The 23,609-nt window shown below is 55.9% G+C and overlaps 11 protein-coding genes across 11 annotated transcripts; 6 read left to right on the top strand and 5 right to left on the bottom strand.

Moving 5' to 3' along the window:
• Window positions 1–42: 42 nt before the first annotated feature.
• PHYSODRAFT_554226 (hypothetical protein) lies at window positions 43–1,144 on the bottom strand (the record flags this gene model as incomplete). Its single annotated transcript, XM_009516858.1, has 2 exons — window positions 43–655; window positions 884–1,144. The coding sequence occupies 2 exons, from the start codon at window positions 1,142–1,144 to the stop codon at window positions 92–94; spliced, it is 825 nt and encodes a 274-aa protein (XP_009515153.1). The 3' UTR covers window positions 43–91.
• Window positions 1,145–2,579: 1,435 nt separating this feature from the next.
• On the top strand, window positions 2,580–5,532 carry PHYSODRAFT_554223 (hypothetical protein; the record flags this gene model as incomplete). Its single annotated transcript, XM_009516857.1, has 1 exon — window positions 2,580–5,532. Exon 1 carries the CDS (start codon window positions 2,629–2,631, stop codon window positions 5,530–5,532), a length of 2,904 nt encoding a protein of 967 aa, XP_009515152.1. The 5' UTR covers window positions 2,580–2,628.
• A 409-nt stretch (window positions 5,533–5,941) lies between these two features.
• PHYSODRAFT_247659 (hypothetical protein) lies at window positions 5,942–6,551 on the top strand (the record flags this gene model as incomplete). Its single annotated transcript, XM_009516856.1, has 2 exons — window positions 5,942–6,214; window positions 6,321–6,551. The coding sequence occupies 2 exons, from the start codon at window positions 5,942–5,944 to the stop codon at window positions 6,549–6,551; spliced, it is 504 nt and encodes a 167-aa protein (XP_009515151.1).
• Window positions 6,552–6,755: 204 nt separating this feature from the next.
• PHYSODRAFT_472288 (hypothetical protein) lies at window positions 6,756–7,808 on the top strand (the record flags this gene model as incomplete). Its single annotated transcript, XM_009516855.1, has 2 exons — window positions 6,756–7,391; window positions 7,446–7,808. The coding sequence occupies 2 exons, from the start codon at window positions 6,756–6,758 to the stop codon at window positions 7,806–7,808; spliced, it is 999 nt and encodes a 332-aa protein (XP_009515150.1).
• Window positions 7,809–7,937: 129 nt separating this feature from the next.
• On the bottom strand, window positions 7,938–8,393 carry PHYSODRAFT_470273 (hypothetical protein; the record flags this gene model as incomplete). Its single annotated transcript, XM_009516854.1, has 1 exon — window positions 7,938–8,393. One exon carries the CDS (start codon window positions 8,391–8,393, stop codon window positions 7,938–7,940), a length of 456 nt encoding a protein of 151 aa, XP_009515149.1.
• A 686-nt stretch (window positions 8,394–9,079) lies between these two features.
• Window positions 9,080–10,204, top strand: PHYSODRAFT_554220 (hypothetical protein; the record flags this gene model as incomplete). The annotated part of the gene is made up of 2 exons (XM_009516853.1): window positions 9,080–9,340; window positions 9,569–10,204. The coding sequence occupies 2 exons, from the start codon at window positions 9,080–9,082 to the stop codon at window positions 10,145–10,147; spliced, it is 840 nt and encodes a 279-aa protein (XP_009515148.1). The 3' UTR covers window positions 10,148–10,204.
• A 1,309-nt stretch (window positions 10,205–11,513) lies between these two features.
• On the top strand, window positions 11,514–12,998 carry PHYSODRAFT_293562 (hypothetical protein; the record flags this gene model as incomplete). The annotated part of the gene is made up of 1 exon (XM_009516852.1): window positions 11,514–12,998. One exon carries the CDS (start codon window positions 11,514–11,516, stop codon window positions 12,996–12,998), a length of 1,485 nt encoding a protein of 494 aa, XP_009515147.1.
• A 173-nt stretch (window positions 12,999–13,171) lies between these two features.
• PHYSODRAFT_539206 (superoxide disumtase) lies at window positions 13,172–13,930 on the bottom strand (the record flags this gene model as incomplete). Its single annotated transcript, XM_009516851.1, has 1 exon — window positions 13,172–13,930. The coding sequence occupies one exon, from the start codon at window positions 13,928–13,930 to the stop codon at window positions 13,268–13,270; it is 663 nt and encodes a 220-aa protein (XP_009515146.1). The 3' UTR covers window positions 13,172–13,267.
• Window positions 13,931–14,747: 817 nt separating this feature from the next.
• On the top strand, window positions 14,748–16,881 carry PHYSODRAFT_293560 (hypothetical protein; the record flags this gene model as incomplete). The annotated part of the gene is made up of 2 exons (XM_009516850.1): window positions 14,748–15,649; window positions 15,957–16,881. The coding sequence occupies 2 exons, from the start codon at window positions 14,748–14,750 to the stop codon at window positions 16,879–16,881; spliced, it is 1,827 nt and encodes a 608-aa protein (XP_009515145.1).
• Window positions 16,882–17,070: 189 nt separating this feature from the next.
• PHYSODRAFT_321586 (hypothetical protein) lies at window positions 17,071–18,033 on the bottom strand (the record flags this gene model as incomplete). The annotated part of the gene is made up of 1 exon (XM_009516849.1): window positions 17,071–18,033. One exon carries the CDS (start codon window positions 18,031–18,033, stop codon window positions 17,071–17,073), a length of 963 nt encoding a protein of 320 aa, XP_009515144.1.
• A 3,803-nt stretch (window positions 18,034–21,836) lies between these two features.
• On the bottom strand, window positions 21,837–23,330 carry PHYSODRAFT_473752 (hypothetical protein; the record flags this gene model as incomplete). Its single annotated transcript, XM_009516848.1, has 6 exons — window positions 21,837–22,350; window positions 22,422–22,495; window positions 22,567–22,645; window positions 22,715–22,800; window positions 22,937–23,029; window positions 23,109–23,330. The coding sequence occupies 6 exons, from the start codon at window positions 23,328–23,330 to the stop codon at window positions 21,837–21,839; spliced, it is 1,068 nt and encodes a 355-aa protein (XP_009515143.1).
• Between the last annotated feature and the right edge of the window lie 279 nt (window positions 23,331–23,609).

Raw genomic sequence — 23,609 nt, 5'->3', positions numbered from 1 at the left:
GAACATCTCACACCGATTCTCGAACTTCAGGCTTCTTACCAACGATCATCTACTTGTATTTGACTGAACAACGGCTATGCATGCATTGCTCTCACTCCTTCTCTTCGGTGTCATCTCTCGACTTGTTGGTCCTCTCCTTCTCCGTCGACGCTTTCTCACTTTCCTTCACTGACAAATCCTTCGCCGCTGCGTCTTCCATGTTGGTGTCCTTCAACGCAGCCGCCGTCGTCTCCACCTCTTTCTCCACGTCCGACACGGACTGCAGTTGGCCCTTCACCGACCTCTTCTGCGCCTCGCCGAACGGGGTCTGCTGCCACAGCGCCTCGAACTCTTCCGGACTGCCGCTCGAGCAGATGGACTCGTGACGACCCTCGTCTTCCTTGTTCTGGCGGCTCCACGTCGTGCGCAGCGTCGTGCCGTCGATCTCTCGCTCGTGCACGGCTTTGAGTCGACCTGTCGAGTCTTCGTAGCGGCGGCGCGTGGTGGTCACGCGACGGCCCTTGTCGTCTACGACTGACGAGTTGCTGAACGAGTAGGACGAAAAGGTGTGGCGCTCGGAGGCGTCGTTGGGCTCGTTAAGCGTGATCTTGCGCTCGGTCGTGGGCGTGATCTTGTAGGAGTGCTTGCGGAGCTGCTTGTTGCTGTGCTTCTTGTTCTTGTTGTGGCGTTTGGTTTTCTTGGTTTTATCCTTGGTGTTGGCCGTGGCGAGTTTAGGCTTGCTCTTGGTGCTAGTTGGGCCGCTTGACTTGTTCGCCCCTTCATCGTCGACCTCCATGTCCGTGCTGGAGTCCGTGTCGGACTTGTCACGAGTAGCAGCAGCCTTGTGCTGGACGATGCTCGTTGATTCCTCCTCCTTGTCCTCGTCCGGCTCAGTCTCTGGAACGACCTGCAGCTGGAACGCCGTCGGCATGCACTTGCGAGCCACCACAGGCAGGTCCACGAAGAAGTCGTCGTCGTCAGAGTCGGAATCGGATTCACTCCTGTCGTCCTCCATGGTCATGACTGGAGCATCAAGCTGCATACCGAATGGGAATCGAGGACGCATCATCAAGTCGTTCATCTGCTCGAGCTCCATCATGGACTGCTCCAGCGACGACATGGGGTACCAGAAGCGCGGTCGCACGAGATCCCACGAGCTGAACATGGTTGGCTGGTTGATTGAGGTTGGTAGTGTAGTGTTGCTTGGCTGTATTCTTGGCCTGTTGCTTGCTTTGCGTTGCTTGTAGCAGATTCGTTTATGGCGTCTCGAGTGGATCATTTGCTGGTGCAGAGGCTCCGTCAATAGAGGACAAGTTGAAGTGGGCCGAGCCAATAGAATGTTGTCGAATGGGGGTCTTCAACTTGTCACATACAAATCCCCATATATTCGGAGGACTGGGTTTCTAGAAGGGAGGGCGAAGGTTCGGCATGCCACTCGAAGCAATAGCACTAGAAGGCAACACCTTCGGTAAGCGTTTCAAGGACAACGCATGGCTTGAGGTTACCACGGGTGTAGTCCGCGAGAGTCTTTTAGACAGCACGTACACATACTCGCTAAATCTTTTGGCACTACATGTACATGTATTCGCTACGACCCTCTGAAAAAAAAAACACAACCACGTTCAACTCACTTATTTGAGTACAGTATTACGATAGTTCTTGTCGGTTTGCTTTCGGCAGCCAGCACCTGGAAGGCTGCAGCTGCGCTTGCACGCAGACCATCCAGCACAGCTGTGCGAAGTGCACTTCAACATTAGCCATTGCGGACTCCCACCTCAGCCACGGTTGTAGCATCAAACACGAACAGGAAACACAGCCGACCACGCCGTCGTCCACAGCGGGTAGAGCGGTCGTCCATTCACGGCGTCCAAAGCTTTCGATAACGGCGCTCTGATCTATCAAGGGTCGTCAATTAACATAACACACATCTTGGAAGGGATAGGGCAGTCATAGTGAGCTCAAGTGAGCCACACTGGCAAGTGTGGCGCACACCATTCCCAATTTTTTGCAAAGCGGGCGCTACATTGCCCGTCGCCCTTCCACACCGTCGTCACCCAGATTGAACCGGACGAGGCTCGCAGCCGGTCGCGCGCGTTGGGCCACCGCTTGTGCCCCAGCACCGCTATCGTCGCCACCGAGGTCGGAACTGAAGGAAAAATCCATCCACTCCATGTGAGCGGGTCAAGCAGGCAGCGTGTGCAACCAGCGCCAGAGCCAGGCCGCATCTCATTGACCGAAATCCCAGCGCCTCTTCGCGGTGCGGCGACTATCCCATCAGGTTTCGAAGGCGAATCGGATATTACGTTTGAAGTGAGGCTTACAACCAAGAAACAGCTATTGTCACCAATATTGTATACTTCTAATGCATCCGATTTCAGCGGGATATTCGATGTACGCAGCCATTCCCAGTCGCCCAGTCGTCAGCGGCACGCAATTTTGCGTGTAGGGGGCAGTTGACTCGGTTTCAGTATGGCGGAAAACTGGCGCCCCCTTGTACATGCCGAGCGACACATTCTCTCTCTCCCTCTGAAGCTCACAGGCCGACGAAGAAGTGAATTCCCCCACTCGTTCCCTTGTGCGCAGGCTATTAGGGAAGAGTACACACCCACACATTAGCCCCCTGTAACAGACTCAGCAGGCAGTGACAGCATGAACGCGCGGCTCTTGGCGCTGCTGGGCGCGGCGGCGCTGGCGCACTCGGCGTCGGCCACCACCACGTGCCCCGTGTACGTGCAGTCGCAGACGACGTCGACGCTCACGACGCCCATCACCAAGATCGTGTCGTCCACCTCGAGCGCCAGCGGCAGCAGCAGCGATGGCGGCACCTCCACCTCGTCGACCTCCGGCTCGGGCAGCAACTTCTCGGACGCCGGCAGCCAGGACGGCACGCACAACGCCGACGTGGGCAGCAGCTCCAGCTCGTCCACGTCTACGGCCGCCGGCTCCAGCGGCGGCGGCACTTCCACGACCACCACGGGCAGCGACGACTCGACGGGCAGCGCCGGCGTCTCGACGACCACGACGCCGTCGTCCACCACCAAGACCCCGTCGTCCACCACGGCCACGCCGTCCACCACGACAGCGGCCAGTACCACCACCGGAAGTGCGTCCACTACGGGGACGACGGGCACGACGACGACCACGGCTCCGGCTACAGCCACGACCACTACGTCGTCTGGATCGTCGGGTACTGCGGCGGGAACCACGGCGTCGTTGACTCTGGGCGTTCGTAAGCTGCAGGCGACGGCAACCGGAACTACCACGACGACGACCACCACAGGCTCGACTACAGGAACGACTGGCACAACCGGCACCACGGGGACAACCGGTACGACAACTACAGGAACGACTGGAACGACCGGAACGACGACGTCTACGACTGGCACGACGACGACGACCGGATCCTCGACGGGCACGACATCCACCACGACGGCAGGCTCCAGCTCGTCGACGGCTTCCGTCGGCTCGAGCTCGTCCAGCTCGGACGTGCTCACGTGCGACAGCACCTTCTACTCGACGTGGGACACGCTCGGACTCAGGTGCGGCGGCTCCAGCATCGACGTGAGCTCGGCCGTGTCGGCGTCCAGCTGCGTCATCTACAGCGGGTCCGCTGGCTCGACCTCGGGCTCCACGTGCGTGTCCATCTGCTCCTTCCCGGCGTGCACGAACGACAAGTGGGTCTACGGCGCAGACAACGGCATCTCGTCGTCGGTCTACGACGGCCTGAGCATCGAGTCGTTCCTCTCGAGCGAGGTGATCGCGGCCCTGGAGGAGCGCTCCTCGACCGTGTCGACTTTCCTGTCCAACTCGACCATGTCGGACTCGGAGCAGTGCACGTACTCGTCGGAGTCCTCGTTCTCCTCCTGCACGTGCTCGGCCATGCTGGTGGACAGCTCGGCCTCGGGAAGTGTGGCCGACGCTGCCAAGAAGCAGCAGCGCGAACAGGATGAGGCGGACGGTGTCATTACCAAGGACAACACTACCACTACAGGCACTGTGGTAGCGGCTACGTCGAAGAGCGTTGCCGGCGTGACGGTCGCTGTGACGGGCATTGCCGCAATCGCCAGTACTGCTGTGGGTGGAGTCAGCTCTGCGGGTGCTTCTCTTGCGGCCGCCGGCTCTACGATGGCGATCACGACCATTGAAATCTGCCAGTTTGGAGTGTTCGTCAACCAGCTGCAGCTGGATGGCAAGTCGTCAGCTCTGTCGCAGTTCGGCAAGTCCATGGCCCCTGCGGCCTTCACGTTCCTGCCGTTCGGCAAGCTCAACGAGTCCGAGTCCGACAGCAGCAGCTCGGGTAGCGGTAGCAGTAGCACCTCCGGTCGTCGACTTTCGAGCGCCAGCGGCGCTAGTGGCAGCGGCAGCTCCAGCAGCTCGAGCCAGCTCACGGGTATTGCCAAGTACTCTCGCCAGCTGAACGTCCAGGAAGACATGCTGTTCATCGTGACTTTGGCTGGTGTTTTCTGCGTGATGGCGTGCGTGGTGGGTCTGTTCGGACTTGGCTACCTGCTTTCTGGTCTGTTCATGCCTCGTGAGGAGTACCTGACCAAGTTCTTCGACAAGATGATCGGTCTGGAGGTTCTCGTGGCGATCCTGTCCCAGTACACTATCGGTGTGACGGCCACGTTCCAGATCTACTACTCGATCAAGTATGAGAGCATCACGGACCCCAAGTGTCTGCTCGCTATCGCCGCCATTATTTTCCTGGCTGCGGGTATTCTCGTGTACGGTTACATCGTAATCAAGAAGCACGAGGCCGAGATCGCTGATGTGGGCACGGTGCAGCACCTGAAGAAGACGGTGAACATGCGTTACGGCCCGTTGTATGAGGAGTACAAGTTCAAGAACCGCTACTTCTTCGCTGCCAAGATGATGCTTGCCCTGACGACGGGTGTGATCACTGGCTGCGCGGGCATGTCTGGCACGACGCAGGTCTCTCTCATTCTTGCGCTGAACGTGCTGTTCTTCTTCTACCTGGAGATCCAGTCGCCGCACCACTCGAAGTTCGTGCAGACCACCACGAGCTTCGTGTCCATTATGAAGATCGCCGTCCTCGTGCTGACGTTTTTCCTCGTCAGCGCTGCCGCCAGCGACGGTTTCCCGACCAGTCTGCAGAACGGCATCTCGGTGGCCATTGTGGGTCTCAACCTGTTCGTGCTGGCCCTGCTGATGATCCGTTCGCTGTACACGTTCTGGCAGAAGTTTAAGCTGCAGCGTGATGCGGCTTACGACCAGGAGGAGCAAACTGCGCAGGACTACTTCAAGGACGAGACGCCTGCTGGAGGCAAGGACCGCGCCCCGAGCAACGCCCAGCACCCTTCGGGCCAGCCGGTTCTCCAGCAGCAGACCTCGAACGTGAACAACAACCCGTACGTCCAGGGCAACGCAGCGGTGGACAGCGCGGACGAGATCCGTCTGCGTTCTGCCACACACGAGAACGACAGCCGCCAGCAGCAGACGTATGATGCCAGCCGCCGCTCGGCTGCCAACCACTACATCCAGGAGGATCGCAACACGTACGGCCAGCGCCGCAACGACGTTGTGGAGCTGTAGACGTTGTGCGTGAATGTTGCACCGTACCTCTCGGTGTCGTAGAGGAAGGAGGAAGGGTGATCCAGTGCTGAGGCCTCATCGTGTTGGTCGTGGTTAGCGACGACGCGAGTGGGGCCTCGCTTGTAATTAAGACGGAGGTTAGCATTTTGTTTTTTTTGTTTTCTTTAACGCAACGCTAATGGAATTTTGCTTTCCATCACCATGCCTTGAAGTTGCCGTCTTACCGCGCTCATCAAGACGTTTTGTATGACAATCGATAGCCTGCGTACGTTTACAACCGTCGGAAGTGGATTTGATTACAGCTCGCCTTTGTCTTGTCGATTACGGCGCGTCTGTAATATTCCCTGCAGACTTTTTGCTGATCATTTCAGCTTTGTCGTCAAGTGCAGTCAGGCCCCGCAAAACGAAAATGTCGGGAGGGTCTCAATTGACGCAGGGACTGGAGTCGCTGCGGAGCAAGTCCAAGGCGATTCGCTACAAGCTCAACGAGCTCTACGCTCTTGACGACGAGCTGCAGGCAGCGCACCAGCAGGCCAAGCGTGACGACGACTTCGGCGAGGAAGTTGTGACGAAATACAAGGCCTTCCTGTCCTGCCGCCAGCAGCTGGTCGCCGAGCTGGAGAAGCAGAAGATGCAAGTGCCGTGGCAGCTCCGCATGACCATCGACGACCTCGAGCTCACGGTACGGCCGCCAGAAAGAGAATTATCTTTGTAGTACTTTTGCCTCCTTTTGACCATGTTCCATGCTGTTGATGTTGTTCTCCTCTGTGTAAATTGCGTTAATCCAGCTGAAGCAGCGCCGAGAGAAGAAGGAGGGCAAGACCAGCCAAACTGCAAAGGCCAAGGAGGAGAAGGATGCGAAGAAGGAGAAGAATAGCGTTTCTCCTTCCAAGCCAGGGCAAGAGCCAGCAGTGTCCCCAGCCCCACCTGCTCAGTCTGGCCGAGTCGCGGTGGCTTTTATCGGCCCCACACTCGTCGCCCTCATCACCGCCATGCTGTGGTACCACTACAACGCCTAAGGCCTCCAGGACGATGCGCACAGCGGCGAGGAGGAGCATGATCCCCCAGGAAGGTTAACTAACACCATTTTGCAATCATATCAGTTATATGTTACGTAGGCGTGTTCACGGCGCTCCATTGATTAGCATCGGTCGATGTCAATTGCTGCTCGACGCGGCACCTCCTTCCTGCGCGCTCGAGCTCTCCACAGGAACATTTCCTGCATGACGTCAACCACACCAGCACCTCCTGCCAGCAGCAGCAATGCTATCGGCGACTTGACTTCGCTGGGGCCTCTGAAGCACGGCGCGCAGGTGCTCGTGGTCGGGGATGGCAACTTTTCCTACTCGCGCGCGTTCCTGCGAGCCAACAGCGCGCGCATCGCCGCCGGAGAGATCAACGTCACAGTCACGTCGCTGGATACCGAGAGCCAGTTGCTGGAGATGTACCCGAAGTCGCGCGGCATCCTGGACGAGCTGCACAGTGGCGGAGTTCGCGTCCGACACGGCGTGAACGCCACGAAGCTGCAGAACTACTCGTTTAAGGACGACGACAGTGATGATGAGAACTCGTTCAGGTTTGACCGGATCGTGTTCAACTTCCCGCACTACGCGGCGGATGGCGGAGTGGGCAACAAGAACAAGCGCAACAAGATCCACCGCCACCGCCAACTGCTCGTCGACTTCTTCGCCAGCGCGAGTCAAGTGCTCGCGAGTGACGGACAGATCTGGGTCACGCTGTGTGCTGGACAAGGAGGCACCAAGCTGGAGATAAAGAAGCGAGCAGTCGGGGATACGTGGCAGATCGTTCACTGCGCTGCCACTCCGGGACTGCTGCTGCAGGACGCGCACTTTTGCCCCGTGGACGCGTTGGCTGACCTCGGATACTACAGCGTCGGCTATCAGTCGCGAAAGAAGGCGTTCTGGACGGAGGACGGCATCACGCACGTGTTCTGCCACGAAGCTCCCAGCCGCCAGTCCTGCTTCCCCATCGAGTGGGCGCGCGACGTGAGCTTCTGGGTCACTGACGAGCAGCTCTTCAGTGAAGAACTCTTGCACGACGTCGTCCGCGAGCACTTCCCTGCTGAGACGATGGACGTCTCCATTTCGCTGCTGGACGAGTATCGCTGCGAGAAGAGCGGTCGCAAGTCGGTCACGTACCGCCTCGACATTTCGTCTTCCAGCCTCGCACTCTCTCGCGACCGCGTCAACACCCTTGCTCAAGCCGCCTTGACGGCCATCGAGAGCTCGTCATTCGGCGCTTCACGCGCAACATGAGGCAAACCCTTTTCGTTCTCGCATCAAACTCATAGATATGTAGTATTCACTTTACTTAGCCACTACCAAACTCGACAGAATCCCCCTCTGCCTTATACACTCTCTCCAGAATCTTCTTGACCCTCTTGTCTACATGGAGATGCCGAGGTACAGCAGCACGTTGGCCGCGTTGCCCAGCAGGTGCAGGCCGCAGTGCCAGGCGGACGACACGTCCTGGTTGGGCGCCTTGCGCGCCTGCATGTAGCAGTAGCCCGAGTTGGCCACCACCAGCGCGTAGAGCACCTGCACCAGCGGGTCCTGGCACTGCACCACGCAGCAGTACGCGTGGTACACGGCGGCGAAGAAGACCGCCGTCATGTCGGACGTGCGGCGCCAGCCCTTGACTGGATCGCGCCAGTAGTTGAGCGACGTGAGCAGCACGACGAGCGCCACGAACGCGCAGCCCCAGAGCTCGCTGCGCACGGCGCCGACCACCGAGAAGCACGTGGCGAACGAGGACCGGAACAGGCGCGACGAGTAGCGCGGTGGCAGCACCGGAGCCGCAGGCGAGGAGAACGGCGTCTTGCTGCTGCTGCTGCTGGACATCGCTTGGCTCGGGGACTTGCCGCCTTGGTTCTCGTTTGTCAAATGAGGAACAGGCATGATCAGATGGGAGATGGATACAGTGCGAGAAAACCGACGGCGACCCGCTCGAGTCATACGCGGACTTGGAGTGACGACTGCCACCGACCAAGCAGCGCTGCGCGTGCGACTGCAGCTTCACGGACTTCGACTGCGGTTCGATCCCGGACGCCAGTCTCTAAGCTGTGGCTGCAGGTGGGCATTGCGTCGTTGCGGGGATTGCAGCACGGATGCGACCATCGAAATGGGCGGACTAGCGAGTTGCGAGGGCACGGCGGGAACTGTGTATGTACGATGGACTTGGACAATCCGAGTTCGATCAAAGAAGGCTTCGACTTCTGGAGTGCCTTCGGTGTAATAGCAGTGCTATTGCTTCGAGCGGCGTGACGAACCTTCGCCCTCCCTTCTAGATACCCAGTCCTCCGAATATATGGGGATTTGTATGTGACAAGTTGAAGACCCCCATTCGACAACATTCTATTGGCTCGGCCCACTTCAACTTGTGTCCTCTATTGACGGAGCCTCTGCACCAGGAAATGATCCACTCGAGACGCCATAAACGAATTTGCTACAAGCAACGCAAAGCAAGCAACAGGCCAAGAATACAGCCAAGCAACACTACACTACCAACCTCAATCAACCAGCCAACCATGTTCAGCTCGTGGGATCTCGTGCGACCGCGCTTCTGGTACCCCATGTCGTCGCTGGAGCAGTCCATGATGGAGCTCGAGCAGATGAACGACTTGATGATGCGTCCTCGATTCCCATTCGGTATGCAGCTTGATGCTCCAGTCATGACCATGGAGGACGACAGGAGTGAATCCGATTCCGACTCTGACGACGACGACTTCTTCGTGGACCTGCCTGTGGTGGCTCGCAAGTGCATGCCGACGGCGTTCCAGCTGCAGGTCGTTCCAGAGACTGAGCCGGAGGAGGACAAGGAGGAGGAATCAACGAGCATCGTCCAGCACAAGGCTGCTGCTACTCGTGACAAGTCCGACACGGACTCCAGCACGGACATGGAGGTCGACGATGAAGGGGCGAACAAGTCAAGCGGCCCAACTAGCACCAAGAGCAAGCCTAAACTCGCCACGGCCAACACCAAGGATAAAACCAAGAAAACCAAACGCCACAACAAGAACAAGAAGCACAGCAACAAGCAGCTCCGCAAGCACTCCTACAAGATCACGCCCACGACCGAGCGCAAGATCACGCTTAACGAGCCCAACGACGCCTCCGAGCGCCACACCTTTTCGTCCTACTCGTTCAGCAACTCGTCAGTCGTAGACGACAAGGGCCGTCGCGTGACCACCACGCGCCGCCGCTACGAAGACTCGACAGGTCGACTCAAAGCCGTGCACGAGCGAGAGATCGACGGCACGACGCTGCGCACGACGTGGAGCCGCCAGAACAAGGAAGACGAGGGTCGTCACGAGTCCATCTGCTCGAGCGGCAGTCCGGAAGAGTTCGAGGCGCTGTGGCAGCAGACCCCGTTCGGCGAGGCGCAGAAGAAGTCAGTGAAGGGTCAACTGCAGTCGGAGTCGGACGTGGAGAACGAGGTGGAGACGGCGGCGGCCGCTTTAAAGGACGCCAACATGGAAGACGCAGCGACAGAGGGTGTGCCAGGGAAGGAGAGTGAGACAGCGTCGACGGAGAAGGTGAACAATAAGGGGTCGAGAGAAGAAGGTAACGCGTCAAACGGTGCTGAAGAGAAGTAGTAGGAGTTGATTCAGATGTTTGGTTAAATGCATATAAAACGGGAATCACCTTCCATCACTCGATTTTTGTGACGTTTTCTTGGTCGTTCGCTCTTTTTCAAGTTGCTAAATGGTGAAGAAGGCGCAAGCTACGACAAACGCCCGGGGCAAAAAGAAGCAAAAAGTCTCGTCCACTCCACGTCGCGATGTCTGTGCCCTGGTTCGCGTTTTGGAGCTCGGAACTGGGCGTATTTTTCCACAGAGGAAGTCTCCACTACGCTTTCGGCGTGCGCCGGTGCATTCTCTTCAGACTTTGCTGACGCAGTAGCGCTGAAGGCAATCGATATGTTTGCTGTGGAAAACAAGACACATCTAGGCCGACGATGCGGGTGCGATTGGCTGGAAGCCTCGAGTTTGTTTGCCGCTCGAACGATGTGTGTGACGACGATACAGAGTTTAGCGTGGACAAAACGTTACCAATTTTCGAGTTGGCTGGGGGTGCTCAAGCTCTTTTGGACGCTCTAGTTATGACGAAGAAGTTAATGCAGCCGTTTTCCTCTGCCAAACGATTCCGAGATGCCGAGTTTGTGCCAATTGTTTGCCCACTTGCGACAAAAGCAAACCCAGTTCTGCAAACCAAGGCTGCTATGATAGCAGTGCTATCACTTGAGCAATGAACAACGTCTTCCCGAAAGCTGGATCGCGTTACTTTTACAAGTTTAAGCTGAACAGCAGACCTAGAGGCATCACTGACTACATTGAGCAGCACTGGGGAGGCATCGATGGCTCAACGTGCCAGTATTGCGACCATCTTACGTTTGGCAACTGGAGCTCCAGACGGATCAGGGGAATTCGGCTAAACTGCGAAGCGCTCTATCGACCTCTGAAGGCTGCAATGGAGGAATCTTCGGCACGTGAAATTTATCCGCCAACGTCATTGGAGCAGGAAGCAGGGCCTACGCGTGCATTTGATCGCTTATCAAGGTCTAGTTGCGGGTATCACCGACGGTAGAGTGCTGTGTGGCCTATACCTCAAGAGCGGATATTCGCCTCCGTAGTATTTAAAAAAAACTTCGAAAGATGAACTGACAGTTTCTTTAAAATTATCATTCATTTTCGATTTCTTCTGTCAATCCCCGGTGGAACAAAGGAAAGTCACAGGAACGACCCGTGGTCAGTCCGCATCGTACAAAGTGATCCGCGATTTTGTTTGCTTTTTACTCTTTTTTTCAGCTGTTGTTTGAAGAAAAACCTGTTTTAACAGGTTTGCTTAAAAATATAAAGACAAAATAAGCAGCCGAAAAAAGTGTAAAACAAAATCGAATATCTTATTTTTACGTAACGCACACAAAAAGCGGCAAAAATAGTATCCATCGCGACTTTCAAAATGGAGAACCCGTCGCTGGAGCGCACGTTCCGCGGGCACAAGTCGGCCGTGACGGGCGTGAGCTTCCACCCGAATGTGCAACAGGTGGCGTCGTCGTCGCTGGACGGGCTGGTGATGGTGTGGAACTTCAAGCCGCAGCTGCGCGCCTTCCGCTTCAAGGGGCACGCGGGGCCCGTGCACTCGGTGTGCTTCTCGCCCACGGGGGACGTGCTGGCCTCGGCCTCGCAGGACCGCACGGTGCGGCTCTGGACGCCCACGGTGCGCGGGGACTCGGTCACCATCAAGGCCCACGCCGGCGCCGTGCGCTCCGTGAGCTTCTCGGCCTCGGGGCGCGAGCTGCTGACGGCGTCCGACGACATGTCGCTCAAGGTCTGGACGCTGCCCACACGCCGCTTCCGCTGCAGCCTCACGGGCCACAGCAACTGGGTCAGGAGCGCCAGGTTCAGCGCCGACACGAGGCGCATCGCCTCGGGCAGCGACGACAAGACGGTGAAGCTCTGGGACACGGAGACCAAGCGCTGTCTGCAGACGTTCTACGAGCACTCGGGCATCGTCAACAGCGTGGCCTTCCACCCGGCGGACAACAGCAACACGTTGGCTTCCGGCAGCTACGATCGCAGTGTGAACTTGTGGGACACGAGGTCGGGCAGATTGGTGCACCACTATAAGGCTCACGAGGCCAGCGTGACGTGGGTGGCGTTCCATCCGACGGGGAACTACCTGCTGTCAACGTCGCATGACAATTCCATCAAGTTGTGGGATGTGAGGGAGGGCCAAGTGCTGTACACGATGCAGGGGCATGATGGGGCCGTGAACTGCGGAGAGTTTTCTCAGGATTGCAAGCTGCTGGCGTCAGGGGCTGTGGATTCGTGTGTGTTGGTGTGGGACGCGGATCTGGACAAGTGTCTGCAGGTGGAGCGACTGGCACCACGCGTGGAGGCGACGGCTGCTTTGGATGAGCGACGCAGGAGTGAGGTGCATGGAGTCAGTGCTGGGGGTGACGAAGCAGCTCGAACCGTGGAAGTGCCTGCAAGTTCCCCTCCTCCGACACCGACATCCACGCCAGTGCCAGCTCCGCAGTTGAAGCCAAGGCACCCGTACGCAGCTTCTAAATACGAGGTGCGACCGACGAGCTCACCGCTGAGGTCTCCGTTATCCAGTGGATCAGCGATGTCGATGCCTCCACCGCCACCTCCACCTTCAACGCCTCTACAGATGCCCAGGTCGCCTGGAGGCGAGGCCAAGTTCCCGACGAGCCCCAATGGAACACCGTCGAACCGTGCTGCGGGAGATCAGCTCTCTTTCTCTGTGGATATGAATAACACCCTGCAACACATCGTGGGTCAGCTCGAGATCGTTACACGAACTCTATCAGTACTGGAGAAGCGGATCTCCATCAATGAGGACCGGATCTGTGAGATGGCTAGGGTACAAAAGGAGATACTAGAGCGCCAGAAGCAAGCAGCGCGGCGAGCCGAGTCTTGAGCGTGTGATGCACTTATGAATCGACTTATGAAAACTTTGAGTTGAAGTGGCGACATTTTCACCTAAATGCAACAGATTTCGCATCGAATACGCCTCCTCAAAAGGCAATCTGCTTCATCTCTGGTACTTGCACCCCTCAACCAACTCCGTTTCCAACACGAACAGCAATATGTAAAAGTCCGTAAATCATTGTTCGTTTCACTGTTTTCCAGCAGTACTTCTCCTCACTGTTCTTCCCACGCAGTAGGTAGTCCAAACTCACTTCCTTCTTACTTCTTGGCCACGAGGTAGCGCTCCTCCACGTTCTTCCAGTTGACCACGTCCCAGATGGCGTTCAGGTAGTCCGGGCGGACGTTCTTGTACTGCAGGTAGTAGGCGTGCTCCCACACGTCAATGCCCAGCAGCGGCACGTAGCCCGTGGTGCTGCACGGGTCCTGGTTGGGGGTCGTGACGACACCCACGCGCTTGGTCTCGGGCGAGTAGCCCAGCCAGCCCCAGCCCGAGCCCTGCACGCCCACGGACTTGGCGGCCATGGTCTTCTTGAAGTTGTCGAAGCTGCCGAACTCCTGGTCGATGGCTTTGCGCAGCTCGCCCTCGGGCTCGCCGCCGCCGTTCTCGTTGGCGGGCGCCAGGTTGGTCCAGAAGATGGAGTGGTTCACGTGGCCGCCGCCGTTGAACTTGAGCGCCGGCAGCAGGCTCAGCAGCTTGGCGTGGTCGCCCTTGGCCTCGGCCTCGGCATACTGCTCGAGCGCGGCGTTGTAGTTGTTGACGTACGTCTGGTGGTGCTTCTGGTGGTGGATCTCCATGATCTGGCCCGAGATGGACGGCTCCAGGGCGCCGAAGTCGTAGGCGAGGTCGGGCAGCTTCACGGTCGCGATGGAGCGCGTGCCGGCGGCGCGGCGGGCGGCCGAGAACACACGGGAGGCAAGCATTGTCGATGTGTCTGAGAGGGGTCAAGAGCTCAAATGACGTGGTGGATGGGATCTTCGACGTGTTAAACGAGGGGTGGAGAGGCACGGGGAGGGGCGACATCTATGTTTGTATCGGGTTTGCGGTTTGAAGGGGGCGGTTGAGGGAGGTCGCCGGTCGGCGTGTCCGACCCCTCACCCACTAAAGTCCGATTATGGGACGAGGAAGGTACCATGTACCACTTGGTGTCCGGGAAATTTGTCTCGAAATGAGCGGATTTTGGAGAGTTGTGAGACGTTTGAAGTTGGACAGGGGAAGTTGAAGTGGTTGCCACGCTGGCAATCTATTGGCTGGAGAAGTATCCCCGTCATCTGCGAGGACGAGGGCTGGTCGCCGGGCGCAATCTCTCTCACCTTGAGCGCGATGTTCAATTGCCGGCGACGACGCCAGTATATCGATGTGCGGGCAACCAGGTCAAGAATTCAAACGACTGAGCTGCCGGAAATGTTCTATGAATTTCAATACAGTGACAGGAACAACGATCCAAACCTGTGGCCCACAGGCTGTGGATCAATCGACGAGATCGTGCGCGCCTCCGGGAGTAGGTAGCCGACTAAACCGCAACAAATTCAAATTCAAAATCGACGAGAGCGCATTTTACGTGCTCAACTGGCAAGAGGCGAAAACCATCAACTGACGTTCGTTTTTCAAAATCAGTCGTGCCACGACAAGTAGTCAACTTGCTTCACTTCGTCGCCTTCCTTCATTTTTCCCGCTTGTTCTTGGTCAGGCTTTACTCTCAATTTTATCCGTTTGAGAGGAAACTTACTTGTGGGCATCATGATGAAGCGCCGTTCGTCGACAAGACTTGCTTACCAGAAAAAGAAGCAGAAGCAACACGTGAGTGAGCAAAACAAAACTGCGGCTCGTCTTACTTTCGTCGTCGAGTTGGAAACATCCTCCGTGTCCGATTATCTGTCGACTGCAGACATTTCGGCCCTTCTCCAAGCTTGTGCCAGTATATTCTCGCCTGAATACGCCAGCGCTCTAACGCGAACAGCCTTCGACCGGTTTGCCAAGGAGAACAAGACACACATTGGACGTAAATGCACTTGCGACTGGATGCGACGTCTTGACGGTATCTGTCATCCGAAGAACTGTGGCCAGGAGGATCCTTTCAATATGGACACGTCCATGCCGATTCTACAGACACCTGGAGGCACTCGAGCTCTACTCCGCGCGCTAGGATTGGCGGAGAAAATACTGAAGCCGTTTTGCCTGGAAAACAGTCGTGGCGAGACCATGTTCGCTCCGGTCGTGTGCGTGCTCACGGAGAACGAAGGTCTTTTCACGCAAGAAGACGTCACGAAGGCATTGAATCGCGCTTGCAAAGGAGCGGGGACGCGATTTTTCTACGACTTCAAAATGAATAAAGCGTACACGAGGGCGGATTTCATCGACGAACACTGGGACGGTATCGAGGGCTCGTCGTGCCGTCAATGCGATGAACTGCCATGCTATCAAACTGAGCTCTGGGTTCGTGCTAGAAGCAGGATGAAATGGAAGAACAAGGCAGTCGAGCGTATCCGCGCTAACTGCATAAAGGTGTACCGGCCGCTGAAAGCCGCTATGAAGAAGGAGCTTCAATTTGTGCGGTTTATTCCAAAGCCGCACAGGTGGTCACCCGACAGATTTGAGGGGCTGGTGGCGGGGGTATCGACCAGCGGGGTTTTCTGCGGCATGTATGTCGTGTCCGGATATTGGCCATACGATCGATAAAGTTTTACCAATCGGCACAGAAGCTATGATAGGTCATTGATGAATCCAAACGAGGACTACTGTGTAGCGAAAAATGTTAATGCAAAGCAACAAATGAACACTTTTTTTAATGAGGAACAAGAAATGACCCCCCATCCCCCCACAAAAAAAAACTGAGCAGGTTTTTGCGTCGCACTTTACCAACAGAACAACGCGAGCTCTAGAGGCAGAGCTAGAAACCTAGTGTTGAGATGGCGGACATGTACTATCCATTGTTTGGTGGTGCTCCAGTGCCGCTAAGCGCAATGACTGGCAGCAGCAAGAAGAAGCAGAAGACTTCGTCGACTGCACGGCTTCTTCTTCTCGGATCTTTGGTGCGATCTTGGAGCTCGAAGCAGCTGTGGTCTGGGCCTTTTTGGGAGCTAGTGACGTGTGCAACTTGCTGGAAGCGCGTGCTGGTCTGCTGTCGGACGAACTCATCGACGCGATATCTCTGAAGGCTCTCGACACGTTTTGCGTGGAGAACAAGACGCACCTGGGCCGCCAATGCCGTTGCGACTGGATGCGAAGCCTCGCTTTTGTCCCTCACTCCGACGATATATACACTGACAACGCGCCGCACGCTGTGGAGAAAACCCTGCCGATACTTCAGGTCCGCGGTGGCGCTCGTGCTATGCTAAGCGCGCTGGTCGTGACGGAAAGGCTCCTGGAGGAGAGCAAACAACACGGTTGGCCACAAGATCTTTGGCCCGGGACTCTCTCTACGTTTATTCCGGTGGTCTGTCCTCTCGTGACGGAGGAGAAGCTTCGCCTGTGTCCCTGCACCGAGAAAGATGCGAAGCATGTGATGAACAAAATCGGCCACAATGCTGGGTCGCGCTTCTTCCATGAATACAAAAGACACCGAGGACCTGCATCCGCTGATTATCTGGATCACCACTGGCACAAGATCGACGGCAACGACTGCAAGAGCCACGAGGGTCATTGTTGGAATACGATCGAGAAGTGGCGATTGATTCATGACAACTGCCGAAAGGTGTATCGACCGCTCAAAGCTGCCGTGATGAAGGACCTGCAGCTGGTGCGCTTTGTTCCTCGACCCACGGCTTCCGCGCTGTGCCAAGCACTTTGGTTCCAGGCAGATACTACCGTCCATATGAAGGATTGGTGGCCGGTATCACCGAGGACGGAATTCTATGCGGGCTGTGTCTCGTGAAGGGATTCAGACAGCACCCCCCCCCCCCCCCCCTGCGTTTAGAAGAATATTGAATTTGCAGCAGCAATGGCTTTTTCTTACTGTGGTTTACGATACTAGTAGCTAGGTAACTACTTAATGCGCATGGAAAAACTGTTTTAGCTTAATGATAAGGGCGATACCGTTCAGCCATTTGCTCATCCAGCTTGGTTATTCATGCGGCCAGAAGCCACTCACGAGGAAGAGTCCACACAGAACATCTCCCTGCGAAATTCCCGCCACCAGTCCCTTGTACTTGCCTGTAAAGCTCCACTCTCGACGTGAACGACGTCGAGGACGGCGAACAAACCTCACAAACCGAAGATTCTCCTCCAAAGCCGCTTTTAGTGGTTGATACAGCTTCGTGCAGTTTTCACGGACACGTTTAATCTCGGTGGAGGTTAAGCCGGCGTACTTCTTTGGCTTCCGAGCGTCGGGACCCGTCAGACTGTCGCAATAGTGACACGACGAGCCGCTTATGCCGCTCCAGTGCTCCTCAATGTAGTCGACGAACGACGGCTGCGAGTTGAGCTTGAACTTGTAGAAGAATCTCGCTCCAGCTCCCGCGCTGATTCGGTCTATTGCTCGGGTGACTGCAGCTCTGGTTGGTACCTTGGGGTTCTCCTTGGTGACCAGCGGACAAACCATCGGAACGAACGCGGCGTCTCGGCACCTCTCGGCTTGCTCGAACGGCTGCATGAGCTTCTTCGTCAGCAGCAGAGCGTCCAGAAGAGCCTTGGGACCTCCGGCCAATTGGAGGATCGGCAGACTTCTGTCGACTGTGAAAGGCACCGCGCCCTTGCACCTGTCGTCGGACTGGTACTGGAAGTCAAGACGCCGCATCCAGTCGCACTCGCAGTGGCGGCCGAGGTGCGTCTTGTTTTCCACGGCGAAATACTCCACCGCCCGAAGCGACACGGAATCGATGAAATCCTGCGAGAAGACGTCGGGACATGCCTGGACCGTGTTGGAGACGCTCTGCGGATCCAGATACTCCCAGACGGATGCCGTCCCCAGGTCGAGGACGTAGATGAAGCGGTTGACTGCAGAGTTGTCAGGGACGGCGACATCGATACCCCGCTTCTGTCTCTTGGCCCTGGCGGCTCTCGCCGGATTCCGACGCGGCTTCTCCATGGGGCGGCGACGCTTTTTCAATAGATCGCGATTGTGCAACTTGGGTGTTTCGGGAGGATTGTCACACAAGTTACAGTCTATTGATTTGATTGTCGATTCGAACGGTTTGCTTTTCCAGTGAAAGACATGGATTGCGTCATTCTCTCACTGTCGCCTCTTACAGCAAATATCTCAACCCGCTCACCAGATACAGTCCACAAAGAACTCCGTCCCTCGTAATTCCTGCCACCAGTCCTTCATACGGATGGGAATGCCCACCTCGAACCACCACAGTTCTCGGCAAAATGCGAAGGTACGCGCAAGAGGAGCCTTCGATGGCGATCCAGGAAATCAAGATACCCTATTCATGAAAGTAGCGTGATCCAGCGTTGAGGCAGATTCGGTTCACCACGCGCTTTACGTCCTTCTCAGTGCAAGGACACAGATCGAGCTTCTCTTTCGTCACGAGAGGACGCACTACCGGAATAAGCGTCGAGGCTTAGACACACCACGGTCGAGACTTAGACTTCAAAAGTTTTGCATTCAAGAAAAAAAAACTGACGAGTCAAAATCTTTGTCACCATTCAATACGCGCTGAATCCATTCACAAGATAAACCCCGCATAGAATTCCGTCTTTCGTAACACCCGCCGCCAACCCTTTGTATGGGCCGTAATACATGCCAGAATGAAGCGTACTTGTCATAGCACGAAGTCCTCGGGGCCGAGGGACAAAGCGCGAGAGCTGAAGTTCCTTCACCATAGCAGCTTTGAGTGGTTGATACACCTCCGTGCAATTCGATCGAAGTTTCGCAACTCTATCGAGAGTCCAGCTCCTGAAATTTCTCTGAGGCCTTGTAAGGCTGTCGCAATATTCGCACGAGGAGTCCTCGATCCCATGCCAGTGGTGGTCCAGGTAATCTAGTATTGCACGTCCTCGTTTCCTCTTATATTCATGAAAGAAGCGAGTTCCACAGTTCTCGCAAGCTCCGTTCATCGCCCCCTTCACGTCTTTCTCGGTACAGGGGCAGAGACTGAGCTTCGTTTCCGTTACGAGGGGGAAGACCAGCGGAACGAACGTAGAGCGCCTGGATTCACGCATTTTTGTCAGTTTAAGCAGCTTTTTCACCTGAAACAGCGCGCTCAGCAAGGCACGAGCGCCACCAGGAACTTGAAGTATCGGTAAGGTCTTTTCCACAGTGTACGGCGCGTTGTCCGTGCACGTGTCATCGGAGAGGGGGGTAAAGGAAAGGTTTCGTATCCAGTCGCAACCGCATCGTCGGCCCAGGTGCGTCAAATTCTTCTCGCAAAACTTGTCGATCTGCTTTAGCGACATTATGCGAACGAACTCGTTTGACAACACTCCACAGCATGCCTCGAGTAAGACGCACACGTCGGCATCGCTTAAGAAGTTCCAGATTGGTGCGAAATCGAGCTCCAAGAGCGAGCCAATACGCGCAGCAGAGGAGTTCGTTGGGAAGAACGCGTTCGGTACGCTAGACGACGTCTTCAGCTTCTTCTTGCTTGTGCTAAAAATGTCAAGTTGTTCCAACAGTCCGTAAAGTTCTTTAGTCATCACCCCAAAATCCGATGTTCAGGTAGAGTCCGCACAGAACCCCATCGCTCGTTATCCCAGCCACCAATCCCTTATACGGAGCGAAGACTCGCCCCACACGTCGCCGAGGTCTGCGAACGCATCGCACAAATCGCAGATTCTGCTGCATTTGAGTCTTCAATGGCCTGTACAATTTCTTGCAGTTCTCCCGAATGCTGTCGATTTCTTTCGATGTCCACCGTCCATCCTCCTCAACCACGAGTTGATCGCAGTCCTGACACGACATTCCATCAATGCCGTCCCAGTGTTCGTATAGGAAATCGGGCGACCTAGCGGACCCCGTGGTTTTAGAGACTTTGTAGAAGAAATGAGAGCCCGCTCCAGGGCTGACGGCGTTCATCGCTCGAGTGACGGCAGCCTTACTCTTCAAGTTTTGACCTCCGCCAGCTAGAAGGGGGCACACAACGGGGTAGTACGCGGGGTTGACGAATCTGTTGGCCCACGAGACAGTGCCCAGAAGCTCCTTGGTAATTAATAGCGCAGCCAGCAGAGCCGCAGTGCTGCCTGGTGTTTGAAGGACAGGCAGCGTCTTGTTCACGCTGAAAGGTGGGGAGTCGTTGCACTTGTTCCTCGCTTCCAGGCCAGTAGTAAAGTGGAGGTTCCGCACCCAGTCGCATTTGCACTCCCCTCCCAAGTGCGTCTTGTTCTCCACTGCGAATGCATCCACAGATTTCAACGCCACAGAGTCGACCAAGTCGTGGGATAGCGCCCTTCCAGCAGCTTGGATGGCACGAGAGACCTCTTCTAGACAGAAACCTCCACGCGGCCCCCAACTCCAACACTTGGCATAGAAGACCGAGCGTAGAATCGTCCGAAGGGGGAGAACCTCTTGTCTTGGCCGACGGTCTCTGCTTCTTCGCCCCTCGCTTGGTACTTCGCGTTACAGCACGCCTCTTCTCCTCCATCCCGTCCGAATAAAACGATAAATGTTGCAGTTATGGTGCATAAAGTGTCAAACTTATTGTAAACCTTCCAATCCTACGTGTGCAAAATGCAGCGAGATGACCAGAAATCCTTCCACCACACACACTTCAACGTTGCTGCTGCGATCGACGTTTCCCACTATTGTAGGGCCAATATCCGTTCACGACATACATACCACAGAAGACCCCGCTGGTCGATACCCCCGCCACCAGTCCATTGTATTTGGAAGACCACCCCGATTTGTGTGGCTTGGGGATATACCGCACGAACTGGAGCTCCCTCTCCATGCCAGCTTTCAGCGGGCGGTACACTTTGCTGCAGTTGACGCGGATGCTCTCGATGTTCTTGTCCCTCCATTTGATTCGAGAGTGGTCGTTGTCTCGGTAGCTCGGCAGTCTATCGCAATGGCGGCACGACGATCCGTCGATTTCGTCCCAGTGTTCATCGATGAAGTCTGTCATCGAGTAAGATTTCCGTTTCGTCGAGAACTTGTAGAAGAACCGCGACCCCGCTCCATCACAAACGCGGTTCATTGCCTTCGTCACGTCCAGTTGGGTGAAAAGGCTTTCATTCTCCTCCGAGAGCAAACATACAACCGGAGCGAACATGTCCTCGCCTCGACTGTTCTTGACGCAGAATGGCCTCAGTAGCCTTTCCGCCAGCCCTAGCGCGTGAAGACCTCGAGGCGTCCGAAGAATCTGCATGGCCATATTCACGTTGAAAGGCTCTTCACCACCACATTTCGTACTATGGTAGAAACCATCAAGGCGCCGCAGCCAGTCGCAAGCACAATGTCGGCCAAGGTGCGTTTTGTTCTCCCTGGCAAACCGGTCGGGCGCTCGTTGCGATAGTGAGTTCACGAAATCCTGGGAAAATTCACTTGAGCAAGCTTGGAGAAGAGCCGAAATGTCCGCAGTGGACAGATAATCGGACACGGTGGAAGCTTCCAAATCGACGACGAAACTAAGGCGAGAAGCAGTATCGTTTTGATCACTTGCTTGTTGCCTCAGCTTCTTCTTCTGGTTGATAAGCCTGGTCGACGAGCGGTGCTTCGTCATTTCCACGTGCTGGTTTCCTTTCGAGAACTAAACTGAAAGTTCGGATGTAAGCAAAAAATATGAAGGAAGATGACTTACAAGTTTTTTTTCGTCATGATATTTTCTGACCCCTCAATTCAAGGTCGACACTGAGGTTGCGACACTCTTTTCCTACATGAGCAACAACATCCTGTGCAGTGCAATGAACAATCTAACCCGACATAAGCACATGCACATCCGGGTATAGTATTTACTCGCATAGAGTTCGTTTGCTACTGACAAATACCTCCTCGATGCGCTTGAGTACAACGTCGTGGAGGTGGTCAAGCGTGTCGTGGAATGAATGGAGGTTGATACGGACCTCGGTAAAGGGGAGCATGCCTTCCTCCTGGCTGTGTACAACAAGGTAGTTCTGCACGTCGTGCAAGTTGCGGAAGCCCATTACATTTTGATCGCCGCGGTATCGGGGGTCGGGAGAGTTGGTCATGAAGTTGTGATGATCAGCTTCGTCCAGAGTCAGGAGGAAGGGCACCACGATACCGGAGCAGGTGGCGTTGCTACCCTTTTCGGGGGCGCCAATAGTCTTTTGGTACAGTCGGGGATCGATGTGGAATCCTTCGATGATAAGGGACTTGCCGTCCTTAAGGCACTTGTCGATGTCGGACTTTACCCCCTTGCGCACCACCTCGCACTCCTTCTGGTACTCGTCGATAAGATCTTCCGTTGATGAAAAACTCGTCGTTATGTAGGACGTTTTCTCCTGCCTGCAACGACAACACTCGCCATTAGCGTCATCGCCAGTTGACTTAAATAAGCTCGTGCGATGTTCACTTACCCAGAAAAGTTGCACATGAGCTCAAAGATCAGGTCTGTCTGGAGAACGCTCGAGAGGTTGAGACGGTCGGCCAACTGCAAAACAGCAGCAGCACAAATCAGTTACTTCGATTCCTGTAAGCGTGCACCATTCGTACACAACGCACCTTTGTTGCCAATGTGGACTTGCCGATGCAGGCAGTTCCCGCCAGCATAATAAGTAGCGGGACGCGGTTGCGATGGAAGCTATCGCCACAAAGCCCAATTAGTTCAAAAGCATCAAGGACGACCACAAATCTGTACCGAGCTGCCTACCTCGACATCATCCTGTAGCAGGAAATCTGCGGTTCGCCGTAGCCAAACACCAGCATGGTCTTGTACAGAAAGTCTTCAAATTGCTCCTACCCACACTCGATATCAGCAACAACCCCCCCCCCCTCAAAAACCACCTTAAACCACCCTCACCTGCACGATATCCGTCAAATTCAAGTCCACCAGCGTCTGCCCCCAGCAGTAAACAACGCCAAACTGGTCAACCACCCCTCTCATTACCCCACTTCCCCCCCTCCTCTTCGTCCGCCTCACCCTCTTCAAGTCCAGAGAAATCTGCACCGCGTCCCTCGAATTGATCTGCACACACAATAAACCCTCCGTCAGCCCCTCAACCAGCAGCACCCACCCACCTCCACCAATAGCTCTGCCCCCTCACCTTGGCGCTCACCAGCGCGCGGCACAGCAGGTAGCGCGACAGCACGTAGACGTGGTCCTCCACCCACACGCGCACCTTGACGAAGTCGTACTTGGACTGGTTGCGCTTGACCACGACCTCCGCCTGCTGCGGGCCCAGCGCCTTGACCAGCGGCGCGGGCGGCGGCGTCTCCTCCACGCCCATGAGCCCGGACAGGGCCGCGTCGTGCTCGTTGAGGCTCATGCAGCACTCGCGCAGCGACAGCGTTAGCTCCCCGACACTTCAATACTGATCCGCTGTATTAATAACGGCTTGTCGCAATAGTTTGACGGCCTGTGATTCGCTGTAAATAAAAACTCGGTTTTGATTGGTGGAAAAGCGAAAATTAGCCACTCAAACAGCTATTTGACGACTGGAGCAGCGATGGCCAGGAAGCGCAGGGAGCAGCAGGAGGACGTCGAGATGGAGGAGGACTCCAGCGCCAGCTCCTCGTCCGACTCGGTGCTAGCGCGCCCGAGTGTT

This window comes from Phytophthora sojae, assembly GCF_000149755.1.
Source record: "Phytophthora sojae unplaced genomic scaffold PHYSOscaffold_1, whole genome shotgun sequence".
Lineage (NCBI taxonomy): Eukaryota > Oomycota > Peronosporomycetes > Peronosporales > Peronosporaceae > Phytophthora > Phytophthora sojae.
This window is presented reverse-complemented; position numbering and strand designations above follow the sequence as displayed.